General features: G+C 39.4%; 1 protein-coding gene across 1 annotated transcript in view; it reads left to right on the top strand.

Moving 5' to 3' along the window:
- lovit (loss of visual transmission) overlaps window positions 1–15,512 on the top strand; it is a 654,250-nt gene extending 638,738 nt beyond the window's left edge. Inside the window, exon 6 of the mRNA XM_070996020.1 lies at window positions 15,227–15,512. Within this exon, the coding sequence (XP_070852121.1) occupies window positions 15,227–15,457 (231 nt within the window). The 3' untranslated portion in view covers window positions 15,458–15,512. The remainder of the gene's footprint in view (window positions 1–15,226) is intronic.
- Window positions 15,513–16,646: the final 1,134 nt, after the last annotated feature.

The following is a 16,646-nucleotide window of genomic DNA, read 5'->3' as shown; positions in this document are numbered from 1 at the left end:
TAATATCAGGAAATCCTTCAGACTTCCGGATCACTGTAGCGTCTTCCAGGCGGAAGTATTTGCCATAATTGAAGCTTTGATGCTTCTGAACGATGCAAACTGTCAGAATAAACTGATTAACATCTATAGTGATAGTCAGGCGGCTAGCAGGTCGATTATCTCGACCAATACAAACTCCCACACCATATCAAACTGCCGCAAATCTCTGCACGAGATGGCTCTGCAGTTTAAAATTTACCTGATATGGGTCCCGGGTCACCGGAACATTACAGGCAATTGTATTGCAGATGAGCTGGCCAGGCATGGCACTACCGTTCCTCTCCTTCCGGACAAGAAGAACATTGGTATGCCGATGGCCACCTGCAAACTTAACATTAACAAGGAAGAACGCTATAGTCGAGTACCTCGACTATCAGATACCCGTTACTCAAAGGGAAATGGAGATATGCAAGCAGCAAAGCGAAATTAAAATGCGCCACCTACCGGCGGTAGACAGATTTAAGCGTTATGGGCGTTAGAGTGGGCGTGGCAGAATTATTTTGGATCAATCGATAGGTATTGACGACACCAATACATTTCAGTTAAAATTTTTTATCTAGCATGCAAATTGCGGGCGTCACAGGTTTTCGCGGTTTGTGGGCGTTTAAGTGGGCGTGGCAAACTTTTTTTTAGGTCAATCGATAGGTTTTGATGAGAACAATACATTTCAGTTAAAATTTTCTATCTAGCATCAAAACTGTAGGAGTTACAGTTTTGGGCGGTTTGTGGGCGTTAGAGTGGGCGTGGCAGTCTACTGAAACAAACTTGCGCTGCGTAAGAAGCTCAGGAATCTGTACGCCAAATCTCAATAGCCTAGCTCTCATAGTTTCCGAGATCTCAGCGTTCATCCGGACGGACAGACAGACGGACAGACGGACAGACGGACAGACGGACAGACGGTCAGACGGACAGACGGACAGACGGACAGACGGACATGGCTAGATCGACTCGGCTAGTGATCCTGATCAAGAATATATATACTTTATGGGGTCGGAAACGCTTCCTTCTGCCTGTTACATACTTTCCGACGAATCTAGTATACCCTTTTACTCTACGAGTAACGGGTATAAAAACCAATATAAGAAACTTGCGAGCCTAGCATGGACACATGTTAAGCACTGTCGCATCTCTCGCCAGACATGGCCAATCATTGACGCGAAGAGAACTTCGGAACTATTAAGACTAAACCGTACCGAGTGCGGAATGGTAATACGAGTGTTAACAGGCCACTGGTTGGTTGGCACACACGCAAGCAGATTGGGCGTGCCCCGAAACGATTTCTGCAGAAGCTGCAGGGACGAGGAGGAAGAGGAAACGGTGGAACACCTGTTCTGTTCCTGCCCGGCCCTGTGCAGATCTAGACTGTACCACTTAGGGAATCCCTTCATGAACAGTCTATCCGAACTGGCGAACATAAGCCTAAAACGAATAATAAAATTCATTAAAGCAACCGGATGGGAATTATGCTAAGCCTGCTGCAATAATGGCAGCAGATTTTTAAGAAAGGGGATACAGATCCACGCGGTACCACAATGGACCTTTTAAGGACTAAGGGTGTCAATGATTTGGCAGCCGCTCTAACCTAACCTAACCTATCATAATACCCTCTGCAAGGGTATAAGCATGTCTCCATAACAATAAGGACTCACACAGAACCTACCCCGATCATAAAACAAAACATAACATCGACTTGCCATGACTTGTCATTACTTGACCGTCATAAAATTCACATACCTAAGACCCGAGGCACTCGGTCATTGAAAATACACTCTATTCCACATGCAGACTGCTATGTCTAACACGTCCCATAGTTAAGGATGAAATCTCGGTAGCACAAAAATCTCGCAGGACGAATCGATAATTTATTTTCCTTTTTTTCGTATCTGTATTTACTCTACAATTAAAAAATTATACCCGTTACTCGTAGAGTAAAAGGGTATACTAGATTCGTCGGAAAGTGATTCTTGATTAGGATCAATAGCCGAGTCGATCTACCCATATCCGTCTGTCCTCATAAGCGCTGTGATCTCGGAAACTATAAAAGCTGCAATACTGTGATTAGGCATGCAGTTTTTAGAGATTCCTGCGCAGCGCAAGTCAGATTCGTCAGTTTGCCACGCCCACTCAAACTCTTACAAGTTCATCAATATCTATCGATTGACCCAAAAAAAAGTTTGCACGCCGACTTCAACTTTAAAAATTTTTTAATCTTTTCTTAGGATTAAAGAGATTTTCAAAATGTTGAGGGAGTCTTTTTTATATGACAAAATTCGATGAGAATTCCGTTAGATCCTTAAAAAAATTCGATATTTTATCAGAATCCATGATGTCTTTCCTAGTCAACAATCTCGTCTACCCCTTTACATCTGCTTACGCATTTTATAAAGAAAATCTATACAGGTTTTCATCTTTTTCTTTTAAATTGGGATGTGCGTACTTTAATTCACCAAGTGAAAATCCCTTATTTTTTCAAACAAGAAATGCAATTCTCTAAACTGTCCCCTGTTTGCTACCTACAAAACACAGATTTCGTATCTCTGTTTACCAATATCTATTGATGGTGTGAGTAAGACATGACGCGTACTGTCGCACCTACCTGATTTGCGCCTCTGAACTATTGATTACATTTGTTTCAAATATTTTTATACGCGTTACTCGTAGAGTAAAAGGGTATACCATATTCGTCGAAAAGTATGTAACAGGTAGAACAGCGTTTCTGACTTTATCTTTATGCCAGAAGGGCGTTTAGTTTCTGTAGACATTGTCGAGCGGCAGTTTTCCCCAGATGACTACATCTCGCGCACTCGCACTGCCATCCGCTCACTCTCTCCGCTCTATCCCATAAGTTAAGCTTGTCTTAAGCAGCTCTCATTTCTAAGTGCCACAATAAACACCCACGCACGTCGCGTAAAAAACGCCGATGAGATTAGTCCAACGCAACGGTATTTAATAAATGTATTTCTATTCCGCTTTTTGTGCACAACAATTTTCCAGTTTCCCTTCCCCATAATAGTACAGTATAAGAAATTCCCATAGATATTCCAGTCCTACTATTCAAGTCATATTTTCCTCAAATATATTTTTAATTCCAGTTGTGTGTAAAATATAAATCAGCCTTAGTAAAAAATTGCCGATTCTAAAATTTTTTCTTAAGAATTGCAATTCTTATTTTTTACTGTGTTCCAGCTGCATCTTTTTATTTATGTAAATATTCTAATACAGTCCACTTTAACTACTCTTTCTAATACAGTTCACTCCAACTACTTTTCTCGACCTAAAACTACTGCAGACTTATTTCCAAAATTAAAATTACAATATCCACAAATTTACTCCAGCAAATCGTCTGCAATTAAATTGTGAAGGTGACAAACAAACGCACCAACAAACAAACATAAGCGAAGTGTTCACAACTCCCGCAACGTTATTCCGTTAATCCGCTATTCGCACCCCACATATGTACTCTACGTCAAGACCTCTCAAAAAAGTTATTTTCAAAGAAACTAAACTAAAGTCCGTAATTCCTTACAAAAATCCGATCATTCGATATAATAAATATTTATTCAATTTGCCTATCCGACCGTGTGTGTATGAACCTATATTTTTTTGCTTTTTGGCTGCAGGCCAGAGCGGGGCTGACACCAAATCCATACTAAAATCCAATTATTAAAAAATGTACTCCACTTATGAAATGTATGCCGCGCAGCTCATGAACCAAATCCAAAGGGCTCCTCCCAAATACCTCAAGCTGAAGTAACTGAGCTCCCTCCTATCGACACAGAGGTTTTCTCTGGCGATTATCTTCGCTGGCCGACTTTTCAAGCCCTTTTCACGGCGACATACATTGACGTTGAAAAATTGTTCCACCTAAATTCAAAAACTAGCGGGAAATCTCATTCCATTGTTTCGAAATCCCCACTTACCAAAGGTGGCTATCGCTCAGCCTGGTAAAACCTAACTGAGTGTTTCAAAAATAAGCTATTGCAGGTGAACAGTCACCTGAAAACTTTCTTCAATGTGCAATCCATAGTACAGGAGTCTGGATCAGCCTTAAAGGATCTTCAGCGCACTATTCGAGTTTGCTTAACATCCTTACAATTTTTCTGCGTTAATATTGAGAATTGGGACCCTATCCTCGTTTATATGTGCTCAATAAAACTACCAAAGCTCACGCTCTCATTATGGGAGCAATCCATCCAAATTAAAGCCGAAGCTCATTCAACACAAGGGTAGTTCCTAAAACCAAAGGCTGCGATCTGTGTTCAAAGAAAAGCCACTCCGTGCGTATATGTCCACGCTTTCTACAAAAGACGGTAGACGTTCGCCTAGTCTATATCCAAAGGAAATAGTTGTGCTCCAATTACTTTGCAAGCAAATTTCCAGAGCTCATGATCCTAACATGTTTCCCGCTCTGTACCCCGGACAAAAAGTCCCTCCTACCAATAAACTCCGAATATTGGGTTCCATTTCCCGCCTTGTATGGCAGACGTACTCTAGGTATTAAATGTTTACGCGGCAGTTTTATCCAGATGTCTACATCTCGCGCGCTCACACTGCCCTCCGCTCTCCCTCTCCATCTCTCCCCTAAGTCTCCGCTTAGCGCTTAACTTAAGCTATCCCTAAGCAGTTATAATTTCCAAGTGTCACAATAAACACCCGCGTACCCTTTTTCTTAAGATTTCATCTAATTTCAGCGATCGAGCCACCCCGCCTCAACAAACATGAAAGAACCCACGACCCCACAGGTATTTCCTTTATGGTATGGAACCAAGCAAAAATATGCAAAATTGGAAAGAAAAAACGATAGATAAAATTAAGAAAAACCCCTAAGAAGTGGATCTTGAATACAATAAAGTTGAAAAGGAAATTTTTGGGTCTAATTCACATTGGTTTATTGGTAAAACTTAAGGAGCATAATTTTGCAAGATTTTTATTAATTTTTAGTACCTAAGCATACATGTAGGATTGGCAGCCCTATTAATAACAGATCAGTTGTTCTGTTCCGTAACATTTTTCGGTAGTGTTAAAAAGCGTGAAAAATGCGCAAGGGAGTAGAGATTGAGCATCAGCAGAGGAAGGTCGCGTGTGTCTCAGTAATAATTAATGTGTCAACTAAAGTATATAATCTGTATCAATGAAGAATAAACTATTAATAATCAATTAATAAATTTAGGGAAGCAATGGAAGCCTTTCTCTACAATTTTGGGGGCTCGTCCGGGATTAATCCACAAACGATAAATTGAGTGTGATACGCGGCCAAAAAACCATCAAGTTCTTGTGCTAAGAATCCATCGATCGCAGTTTAATAAACAAAACGAAACGAGAAACTAGAAAGTTATAAAACTGAAGTGATTACGAGAAAGAGAGACTAAAAAACCATCCAGGAGAGCTGAAAATTTTCATGTTGCGCAATTCCACCAAGTTTTGCAAAGTATAATGAAATTCTGAAACTACAAAACTACAAAATTTATTGCGCAGTTTGCCGATCTGAGGGCAAAATTGTTTCTGTGGAAACAAGTAAATTCCTAACGGAAGACGACGAAAGGCGTTTATACAATCCGTTGTCGCAGAGAGCGACAATAATGGCTAAAGCGACAACTTGACCAGGAGGAAAACTTAGAAACGTATGCAACGTAAACAATATTTTATTTCCATTTAAATTGTTCTTATTTATTAATTTAAGAGAAATAAAATAAGTTATGTAAGTTTAGAAAATATGAATGTTGAAGAGATCACACGATTTTCTGTTGCAGAGCTTAAAGACAAGTTAAAAGAATTAAAATTACCAAGTTCAGGCCTCAAAGCAGTGTTACAGGAAAGATTCATCTCCTATTTTGAGGGAGAAAATATCGACCAGCAGGAAAACTCAGAAGGTTCAGAGGAGTCAGTTTACGAGGAAACTAACGTCGAGGAGTCAGATTCTTCTGATTCTCCACCCTTAGCCATGACTTTCACTCTGAGAGATATTGAGGATTCGCTTTCTGCATTCACTGGAAATGGTTCTCCGGATATTGATGAGTGGCTTGCAGATTTCGAGCTTAATTCTATTACAGTTGGGTGGACTGATTTTCAAAAATTCTTTTACGGCAGACAGTTGGTAAAGGGAGCTGCAAAATTATTCTTGGGCAGCCAACCAGGAATAAATGATTGGGAAGCACTAAAAGAAGCTTTAAAAAATGAATTTGGAGAAAAGCTTACAGCAAAACAGGTTCACAAGATGCTCAAAAACAGGAAGAAAAACCAGAAAGAGAGTCTGATAGAATACTTCTACAGTATGACTGCATTGGCAAATCAGTCGAAGTTGGACGAAGAAAGTATTATAGAATACATAGTGGAGGGTATACCAGACTCGAAGCAAAATAAATGTTGTTTGTACCAGGCGTCCAATCTAAAGGAGTTTCGTGAGAAGCTTAAGGTTTACGAGAAGATTTGCGCGAGTCAGGGGTTTAAGCCAAAGCCGAAGTTTGACAGTTCTTTAGTTAAAACTAACCAAGATGGCAGACGTTGCTTTAAGTGTGGTGGCAGCATAAAATGTATAAAATGTTTCAAATGCAATCAGTTTGGTCACAAGGCAAATCAATGCGGTACCAAGGAAGCTCGTAAGGAAGTGAAAAATGAAAAGTCAAACATTCAGCAGCTGTCACAGTTAACTTTTAACAGAGCGGTTAAAAAACATAAACATTGGTAGCGAACAGATTATGGCGTTATTCGATTCTGGCAGCGATATTTGTACCATTTGCGAGACGGCTTACACTCGCATCCACCCCGACATTCTCAAACCTGATATTAAGGAGCTAATTGGAATAGGTGGCAAAAAGATATACACTCTGGGTTCGTTCACAGTTGAGACGAAGTTAGATGACGCTGACGCTAATTTGTGCTTTCATGTAGTGCGCGACAAGGATACCCTTTATGAAGGTGTGATCGGTAGCGATGTCCTTAATACAGTAACCGCAACAATTGGAGCAAATGGAGTCGTTTTCCACGCAGTTCATCCAGCAGATCTTGGACATTTGTCTGATCTCACCTTAGGTAGAGATGAAATTAGTCCAAGCCATGACATAAATCTCACTCATTATAGTGACAATCAAAATTTGACTGTAGATGCGTCTTCCACTGGCATTTCAGACTTGACAGAAACTTTTCATCAGCTAATGGCATCTAATTTCATTGAAGACAATTTCATGCCAGATCTAGATCTGCTTCACTTGAGCAACGACAGAAGATCAGCAGTGGTTGGGTTAGTTCAAAGTTAAAAGCCATTAAAGCCAGAGTCAAGCCCAGTAGAAATGAAAATACTCGTCACCGATGAAGTCCCAGTCTATCAGAGACCTAGGCGCTTACCGTACGAGGAAACTGAGAAAGTCGACAAGCAGATCAGGGATTGGCTTAAGGAAGGAATCATTCGTCAAAGTGTTTCCGAATACGCCTCACCCATAGTGTTGGTTGCTAAAAAAGATGGCACTAAAAGACTCTGTTGCGACTACCGCAAATTGAACCAGAAGATTATTCGCGACAACTTCCCTATGGCCTTGATCGACGATGTTTTACAAAAGCTTCAGAAGGGGAAAGAATTTACAACGCTGGACTTATCAAACGGATTTTTCCATGTCCCCGTGCAGGAAAGCTCTCGCAAATACACCGCGTTCGTCACCCAAAGTGGTCAATACGAATTCTGCTTCGTACCATTCGGAATTTCCAATTCTCCTGCAGTGTTTATGCGATACATTTTTGCAGTGCTCAGGCCATTAATTGAAGACGGTACCCTTGTCCTGTACATGGATGATTTGATTATTTTATCAAAGGACGAACGGGAAGGATTAGAGAAATTAAAGAAAGTTTTAGATGTCGCAATGTGTTCAGGTCTGCGTATAAAGTGGGAAAAGTGCCAGGTCTTACAGAAGAGGGTCCAATTCCTTGGCTATATTGTCGAAAACGCAACTATCCAACCATCAGCAGAGAAGACTTGTGCAGTCGAAAACTTCCCCGTCCCGCGAGACAAAAAAGGAGTTCAACGGTTTCTTGGCCTAACATCCTATTTCCGAAGGTTTGTGAAAGACTTCGCTATCATTGCCAGACCTTTGTCGAACTTGCTTAGAAAGAACACTTCCTTTAAAATGGGCGAGGAAGAGCTAGCATCGTTTAATCAATTAAAATTATCCTTGTCTAGTTCCCCTGTTCTGAAGTTATTCGATCAAAAGAGTGCTACAGAAGTCCACTGTGATGCAAGCATGTACGGATATGGAGCAGTCCTTCTTCAAAAGGATTCAGCTGATCAAGAATTTCACCCAGTAGAGTACATGAGCCGCAAGACAACAGATGCCGAAGAGAAATATCCTTCTTATGAGCTAGAGGTACTCGCTATAGTACAGGCTCTGAAGAAGTGGAGAATCTACTTGCTGGGAAGAAAGATTAAGATCGTCACCGACTGCAATGCGTTTGCTATGACCATGCGGTAGAATGATGTCCCAGTGAAAGTATCTCGTTGGGCCATGTTTTTACAAGACTTTGAGTACATAATAGAGCATCGTCCAGGCACAAAGATTAAACATGTCGACGCCTTAAGCCGCGTACATACCTTGTTGCTTCAAGAGTCAGTCAGACATCGAATTCAACAGGCTCAACGTCAGGATGAATGGATAAAAGCCATTTGTAAGGTCCTGGAAACACATACCTACGACGACTTCTATCTGAAGCACGAAGTTCTTCACAAGAATCCTATAAAAGAGCTCATAGTAATCCCTTCAGCAATGGAGAACGAAATAATCAACACAGCTCACCGACAAGAACATTTTTGCATCAAAAGGACAATTGACTTGGTTCAGCGCGATTATTACATTCCAGATATAGAGAGGAAGGCTCAAACTATCGTGAAGTCCTGTGTAGAGTGCATAGTTGGCGAGGCTAAGTATGGGAAAAAAGAGGGTTTCTTAAACCCGATAAACAAGGCAGACGAACCGTTACAGACCTATCATATTGACCACATTGGCCCCATGGATATGACAAAAAAACAATACAATCATCTTTTGGTAGTGGTCGACGCTTTCTCTAAATTTGTGTGGCTTTACCCCACTAAGAGTACTGGCGCTGACGAGGTAGTGGATAGAATGGAAAGGCAGTCTGATGTTTTCGGCAATCCAAGTCGTATAATCACGGATCGTGGAACGGCATTCACAGCCAATGCTTTTCAGGAGTACTGTAAGGTTAACAATATCCAGCATATGTTGGTAGCCACAGGAGTGCCACGTGGCAACGGTCAAGTGGAGCGTATCAACAGGATTGTCATCACTATATTGACTAAACTTTGTGCGGAAGACCCGAAAACTTGGTTTAAGCATGTAGGCAGGGTTCAACAGTTTATAAATTCATCTCCTCCTAGAAGTACAAAGATAGCTCCATTCAAGATCCTTACTGGGATCAATATGAAGACCAAGTACGATAAGGAGTTAGTCAAGCTATTAGGGGAAGATTTCTTAAATGAGTTGCAGGAAGAGAAGGAGAAGATTCAAGTGGAAGCTAAGGAGAACATCGCAAAGATTCAGGACGAGAATCGCAAGTCATTCAACAAATCAAGGAAGCCAGAGTCTGAGTACAAACTCGGAGATTTAGTAGCTATTAAAAGAACACAGTTTGGTGCAGGATTGAAGTTGAAAAAGAAGTTCTTAGGGCCTTACGCCGTTACTCGTAAGTTGAGACATGGTCATACCTTGTCGAAAAAGTAGGAGATGATGAAGGTCCAAATAAAACGAACACTGTCGCTAAATATATGAAGTTGTGGTCATCCTCATTCGGGTCGAATGAATTGTCAGAATAGCCGAATGTAGGATTGGCAGCCCTATTAATAACAGATCAGTTGTTCTGTTCCGTAACATTTTTCGGTAGTGTTAAAAAGCGTGAAAAAATGCGCAAGGGAGTAGAGATTGAGCATCAGCAGAGGAAAGTCGCGTGTGTCTCAGTAATAATTAATGTGTCAACTAAAGTATATAATCTGTATCAATGAAGTGTATCAATCGAAGAATAAACTATTAATAATCAATAAATAAATTTACGGAAGCAATGGAAGCCTTTCTCTACATACATTGACAAAAGCTCAGAATTGAACCTTTACATTACTGCTCTATGTTACTGTCTGATTCCCTCGGGATTATATTAAATGAGTTCACAATTGGAAGTAAAAGAATACGGCTGTCATTTAATCGGTTGTCACACCCCAACCCAAACTGAATGTTGGCTAAGAAAACGCTCTTGGCCACAACAGAAATAAAACGCAAGAATAAAAATAACTGTCAAGTAACTATTAGGGGTCGTAAAGCTGTAAAACACATAAGTAAATTTAAAAAGCTAACCATTAACAGTTATTTACTTCTGAGCACAAGGACTGTAATTTTCCTACAAACTATGAACATCATTTTATAAAAACATTTCAAACGAAAATAGTTGAAACACATCCAGACTTCATGAAATAAGAAAACCAAACTTAAAAACCTACCAAATATTATCTAAGCATCTTATGAATTTAAACATAAAACAAGGGAGAACGCTATAGTCGAGTACCTCGACTATCAGATACCCGTTACTCAACTAAATAGAGATATGCAAGTAGCAAAGCGAGATTAAAATGCGCCACCTACCGGCGGTATACAGATTTAAGCGTTATGGGCGTTAGAGTGGGCGTGGCAAATTTTTTTTGGACGAATCGATAGGTATTGACGAGACCAATACTTTTCAGCTAAAATTTTTTATCTAGCATAAAAATTGTGGGCGTCACAGGTTTTCGCGGTTTATGGGCGTTAGGGTGGGCGTGGCAAACTTTTTTGGGTCAATCGATAGGTATTGAGTAGGACATTACATTTCAGTTAAAATTTTTATTCTACCATAAAAACTGTAGGAGTCACAGTTTTGGGCGGTTTGTGGGCGTTAGAGTGGGCGTGGCACTCTACTGAAACAAACTTGCGCTGCGTAAGAAGCTCAGGAATCTGCACGCCAAACCTCAATAGCCTAGCTCCCATAGTTTCCGAGATCTCAGCGTTCATCCGGACAGACAGACGGACAGACGGACATGGCTAGATCGACTCGACTAGTGATCCTGATCAAGAATATATATACTTTATGGGGTCGGAAACGCTTCCTTCTGCCTGTTACATACTTTCCGACGAATCTAGTATACCCTTTTACTTTACGAGTAACGGGTATAATCAAGGAAATTATTTCGCCGCGGAGACCTAAACGGGTATTAAGTTACTTTTTAGGAAACTCTTTTAAATATTAATTGTAAAAATTAACTGAAGATGATAAAATAGAGCTAGAGGATTTACTAGAAAACTGAAAGGGAAAAGGGAAAATTTATTTTTAAATTTATTCAAATAATATATAACAACCCGAAGATACAAACCGGCTTGTAAAATATGAAGGAGATTCTTAGATGTTCATTAAACATTTTTTTTAATATATTGAAGATCAATGGATCTCTAAAATCTATACTAATAAATTTGCGTGGCAGTTTACTGAAACAAACATGCGCTGCGTAAGAAGCTCAGGAATCTGTACGCCAAATCTCAATAGCATAGCTCTCATAGTTTCCGAGATCTCAGCGTTCATCCGGACAGGCAGACGGACAGACGGACAGACGGGCGAAAACCTGTGACGCCCACAATTTTTATGGTAGATAAAAAATTTTAGCTGGAATGTATTGGTCTCGACAAAACCTATCGATTGGTCCAAAAATGTTTTAAACATCAATCACATAATTCAAATTCATACAGCTTTAATTTTTTTAATTTTGACTTTTACACTTTCTCCGATCTTTTTCCCAAACGAATTAAAATTGTTACAGTTGTTGAGATCTATGTAAGCAATTACTCCTAGTTTAATCATGGCCAAAGTAGTTTTAAATTAATTATATAATATTATGCGTGTAACCCTGGATATGTTATGTGTGTTATCCCTTGTTTTAAGTATCGATGTTTATGTTTATCCCTGAAAAATGCACGAAGAGAGGAGAAGATAAATATTCGGAGAAACGTGGCCAGTGTGATCGGAACAAAAAAGCGAAATAAAGATTGAGAGCACTATATAAAAAAGATTGCGAACGCTAACAGTCCTTGTATAAAATCTTTTTAGGTTTTGCGAATATCTTTTGATTGTTGTACCAGTAGTTAGGATCGGACCATCACAGCAGTGATGCACACTCCACAGTCCACAGTCAGTGTACCTCAATACCATGATCAGAAGTCATGTTAAAATTAAAAATTAACACAATATTGTTTTTACTTATTTTCCGCTGTAAGGGTAGGGATTTCGCATGCAATTCTGTGAAGCGCACACTTACAGATTTTTCCACAGTGTAATCGGATGTCTGCAAATGTGTGTTTTGAGCAGAGATGGAATAAAAGTCGTTTCGAAAGGTATTTCGAAATTCCTTTTTACAATATATCGCAATAGCATGTAGCTTTAGTAGTTTACAAGTTACGGGTGTACTTAATATAGTTATTTATAGCTCCTTTTTTGCCAAACTAACGAGTTTTTCTAAAAAAAGTAAAACTAAAATTTCATATATTAAGCTTTTTAACATCGTCTTAAATTTCCAAGACCTTCAAATACAGTTTGGACACGCACAAAAAAGGTCAATGCTCTGGCAGTGTTCGATGTTCTGAAATGTGGCCATTTTTGTTGATTACTAACTTTGAAAAAATCTTTTTTACAAAAACGATGTCAAAAGTTGAGGAATTTCCAGGGCTATACACCCTTAAACATGACTTGAAATCGTTAGAGCCGTTTTAAAAAAATTAGAAAAATAGCTACAAAAAAATTTAAGAAAAACAACTTTGGACCATAATTTTTAACGACGTATAGGACAAGCCTGCAACTTTAGTAGTTCACAAGTTACGGGTGTAAAACATTTAGCTATTTGTAGCCGTTTCCTCGCCAAACCAGCTAGTTTTTCCAAAAGTGGAAGAACTAATCATGTTTTGTGTATGACTTTTGAATGGAGCTTCCGATCTTGACAGTTAAATTCGAGGGGTCATTTTACGCGAATTTTAATTTATTATTGTTTCCATATTATTTTTTAATGAATGGTTCTTTAACTTGAATAATTTTTGGCATGTAGATGGGTATTGATAATAAGAACAAAACTTCATTTTAAATTTAACAAAATATTAAAAAATGTGGGCGTTAGTGGGGTTAGAGCTTGCGTGGCATCCTGCAGAAACAAACATGCGCTGCGCAGGAGGGCCAAACTTCTTTATGTTTACTCCCAACATTCTAGCCTTTATAGTTTCCAAATTCTCAGCGTTCATACTGACAGACGGACAGCTGGACAGATGGACATGGCTAGATCGTCCGGCTAGTGCTCCTGCCCAAGTAAATATATATTTTATGGGGTTGGATACCATACCTGTTTCTTGGGTGGTCCGATAAGTACTCAGCCTCCAAAAGAAAAACGAAAATTTTGAAAAAGTGGCAATTTATTTCTCAACATAATCTCCTTTTAGCTCGATACACTTGACCCAGCGGTGACGGCGACGACCTCCTCATTCAACGCAAATTTCTGTCCAGCGAGTGACTTTTTCAAGTTTGGAAACAAAAAGAAGTCACACGGGGCCAAATCTGGAGATTATGGTGGATGGGGTAGCAGTACGTAGCCCAATTTGACCAATTTGGCCTTGGCGAGGGCGGAAGTGTGAGCCGGTGCGTTGTCATGATGGAAGAGCACTTTTTTCTTCGCCAAATGGGGCCGTAATTTCTGCAATTCGGCGGCACGTCGGACCATTAAATCGGCATAGTACAGCCCTGTGACCGTTTTGCCCATCTCCAAGTAGTCGATGTAGATCACACCTTATGAATCCCAAAAAACGGTGGCCCTCACCTTTTCGGCCGATGGGACAGTCTTCTACTTCTTCGGAGCAGGTTCGCCGGGTGAAGTCTACTGTTTCGACTGTTCCTTGGTCTCTGGTGTGTACCAGTGGATCCATGTTTCGTCGACGGTCACGAAACGACGCAGAAACTCCTTCGGATTGCGCTTAAACAGCGTCAAACACTGTTCTGAATTGGTCTCTCGGTTGTCTTGTTTTCCGGAGTGAGCAAACGCGGCACCCATCGCGACGACAGCTTTCTCATGCCCATAATTTCATGCAGGATATGACCCACGCGGTCTCTTGACATGCCTACTGTCTCAGCTGTCTCGCGTATCTTCAATCGGCGGTCTGCCAATACGAGATCGTGGATTTTTGTCACATTATCCTCCTTTGTAGCCGTTTTCGGGGCACCTGGGAGTGGCTCATCAAAAACCGACGTGCGACCACCTTGAAACTCGTTAAACCAATTTTTGACGGTCGCAATCGAAGGAGAAGAGTCACCGTACACAGCATCCAAGCGCTCCTTGATTTCGGTGCGTGATTTCCCTTCCAAAAACAAGAATCGAATCACAGACCGACATTGCTCTTTCTCCATTTTTCTAAAATCCGCGGACACGTCCGACTCCACACGCAGTCAAAACAAAACTACGAGTCCGATTCGGCTGAAATAGTAAATTTATCTTGCGATAGTGACGCCTTCGGGCGGTGAGGCTAAGTACTTAACGGACTGCCCTCGTACATACTTTCCGACTGATCACGGAAACAAAACGAATTATACAAATTACAACGGATGTAACTTTTTATGAGCCAATACGATTGTTAAAGCTTTAATATTACGTTAAGATGCACTACCTACAATATATTTATCTATAGACGCCTAGTTAACAACAAAGACATTCTAAAGGAGGGTCGATTGCCATATACGCAAATACCCTGGACACCAAACCCAAACAACAACTAGCATAGGGTCAGAGCCTACTATAGGAGTTATTCAAATCAATCCGACATAAACATATACGCCTCTTATATATTCATCTTTCCCAGGCCTTCGATCGGCTGCACCCTAGCTATAAACACCTAGCTTTAAGAGCCCTATGATCTAACTATAAAGAACTTTAACAATAAAAACTCCGCTGTGTATTAAAATAAAATCACCTTTTTTAAGATATTACGAATCGCTAAACATAATTTTTATAGTTTATTAAGTCGGAAACGCAATCTTTAATTTATAATAAAGTTAATTAGCATGTTATTTATTTGATAGTCGAGGAACTCGATTATAGCGTTGCTTGTTGTTATAGCTTACTTATTAAAAATAAATATTCTCTTTTCAGTTTGAATTAGATGAGAACGGAGTTCCAAAACTTGGATCAGGATTACGAGGACTTGGTACTGATATTGCTATTATAAGTAGCATGGTCTTTTTAGCCCAATTCATTTTATCTTTATGTATGGGCACAATTATAAAAATATCGGGAACTACTACAGCTGTTATAAGTACCGCCAGCTTTTTGAGTTTTTGTGGCGCTCTGTCAGCTACAAAGATTATGTATTTGGATCTATAAGCTTATTTGAAAATAAAATAAAAATAATAGACTAGAAATAAAAAAAGTTAATCTATCTGTCGTGTCAAAGCGTTTTCTTGATCTATAATTGTCTTTTGAATCTAATTAACAAGCGGCACATAAGCCAATAAAAGTTTCACCTGACTCCCAAATAAAAAAGACAATAGGCGAGAGTATCCCCTAGTATGCAAATTAGAATTGTCACTGGTAACATGTTTAAAAAAATATATTTCATTATTTAATCAAACTTGGTGTTAAACCTTTTATTTCTTATCACTTATACAAGACACTTGCTTATAATTTTCGAACCGATCGCGGTCTCGGACAAAAAGGGACTGCCGTTTAATTCTAAAAATTTATCCTACGAACCTCGGCCAGAAGCTTTTCAATCTTAAGCTTCCAGAACTTTAATTTTTGTTTAAAATAAAAGCTTATGCTGAAACTATGATCTGAACTTAGAACGCAATACTGTGGGCTTTGAGCGGAAGCTGATGTTTACTCTAAGTTTGGTTTGTTTATCGTAGCTGGGCTACCAAGAGCGGACCCCAAAGCCAAAGGCGAGGGCAAACACAAAAGCAAATGCAAAGGCATAGGAAAAGATCGCTTAGACTGAATTTTGAAAATTGTTTGTTAATTCCATATGAGGCCCGGTTTCACGGGTTGGATAACTTGCATTTTAGCAAGGCAGAAAAATCATATTCGTATGACAAGGTGAGCTGTAAGCGAAATCGTTAAGGTTTTTCAATCAGCTTTAGTTAGACAACAGTGAAATAATTCTTTAGAAGGCGAAAGCAATATGCCAATTTTGACGTACAAGGTCTGTTAAGTAGTCCGACATTACGTAACATAAGCATTTGTTGATCTTCTTCGATGATAACTTTAGTTAACAGCCAAAATACACAAGGAATTATGATTTTAATTCCTATTGAACACCTTGATCACAAATATTAGGAAATACAATTTTTTTATGTTTTCTTGCATCCCCAGTTGTGCTTAAAAGTTTTGGTTGAAATACATCAGTTGACATAAGTACTTTAAAAAGCAAATGATAAAAATATAGTACATTTTGGCATCAATGGAGAGGTAATTTAAAATCCGATTGAATGATTTCTGACTTTTCTTAACCTATTTAGCACTTATATAAAATTATGAATTTTGTTAAAATATAAATAAAATTAGGTTCCAATGC

Source organism: Drosophila suzukii, chromosome 3 (genome assembly GCF_043229965.1).
Source record: "Drosophila suzukii chromosome 3, CBGP_Dsuzu_IsoJpt1.0, whole genome shotgun sequence".
NCBI lineage: Eukaryota > Metazoa > Arthropoda > Insecta > Diptera > Drosophilidae > Drosophila > Drosophila suzukii.
This window is presented reverse-complemented; position numbering and strand designations above follow the sequence as displayed.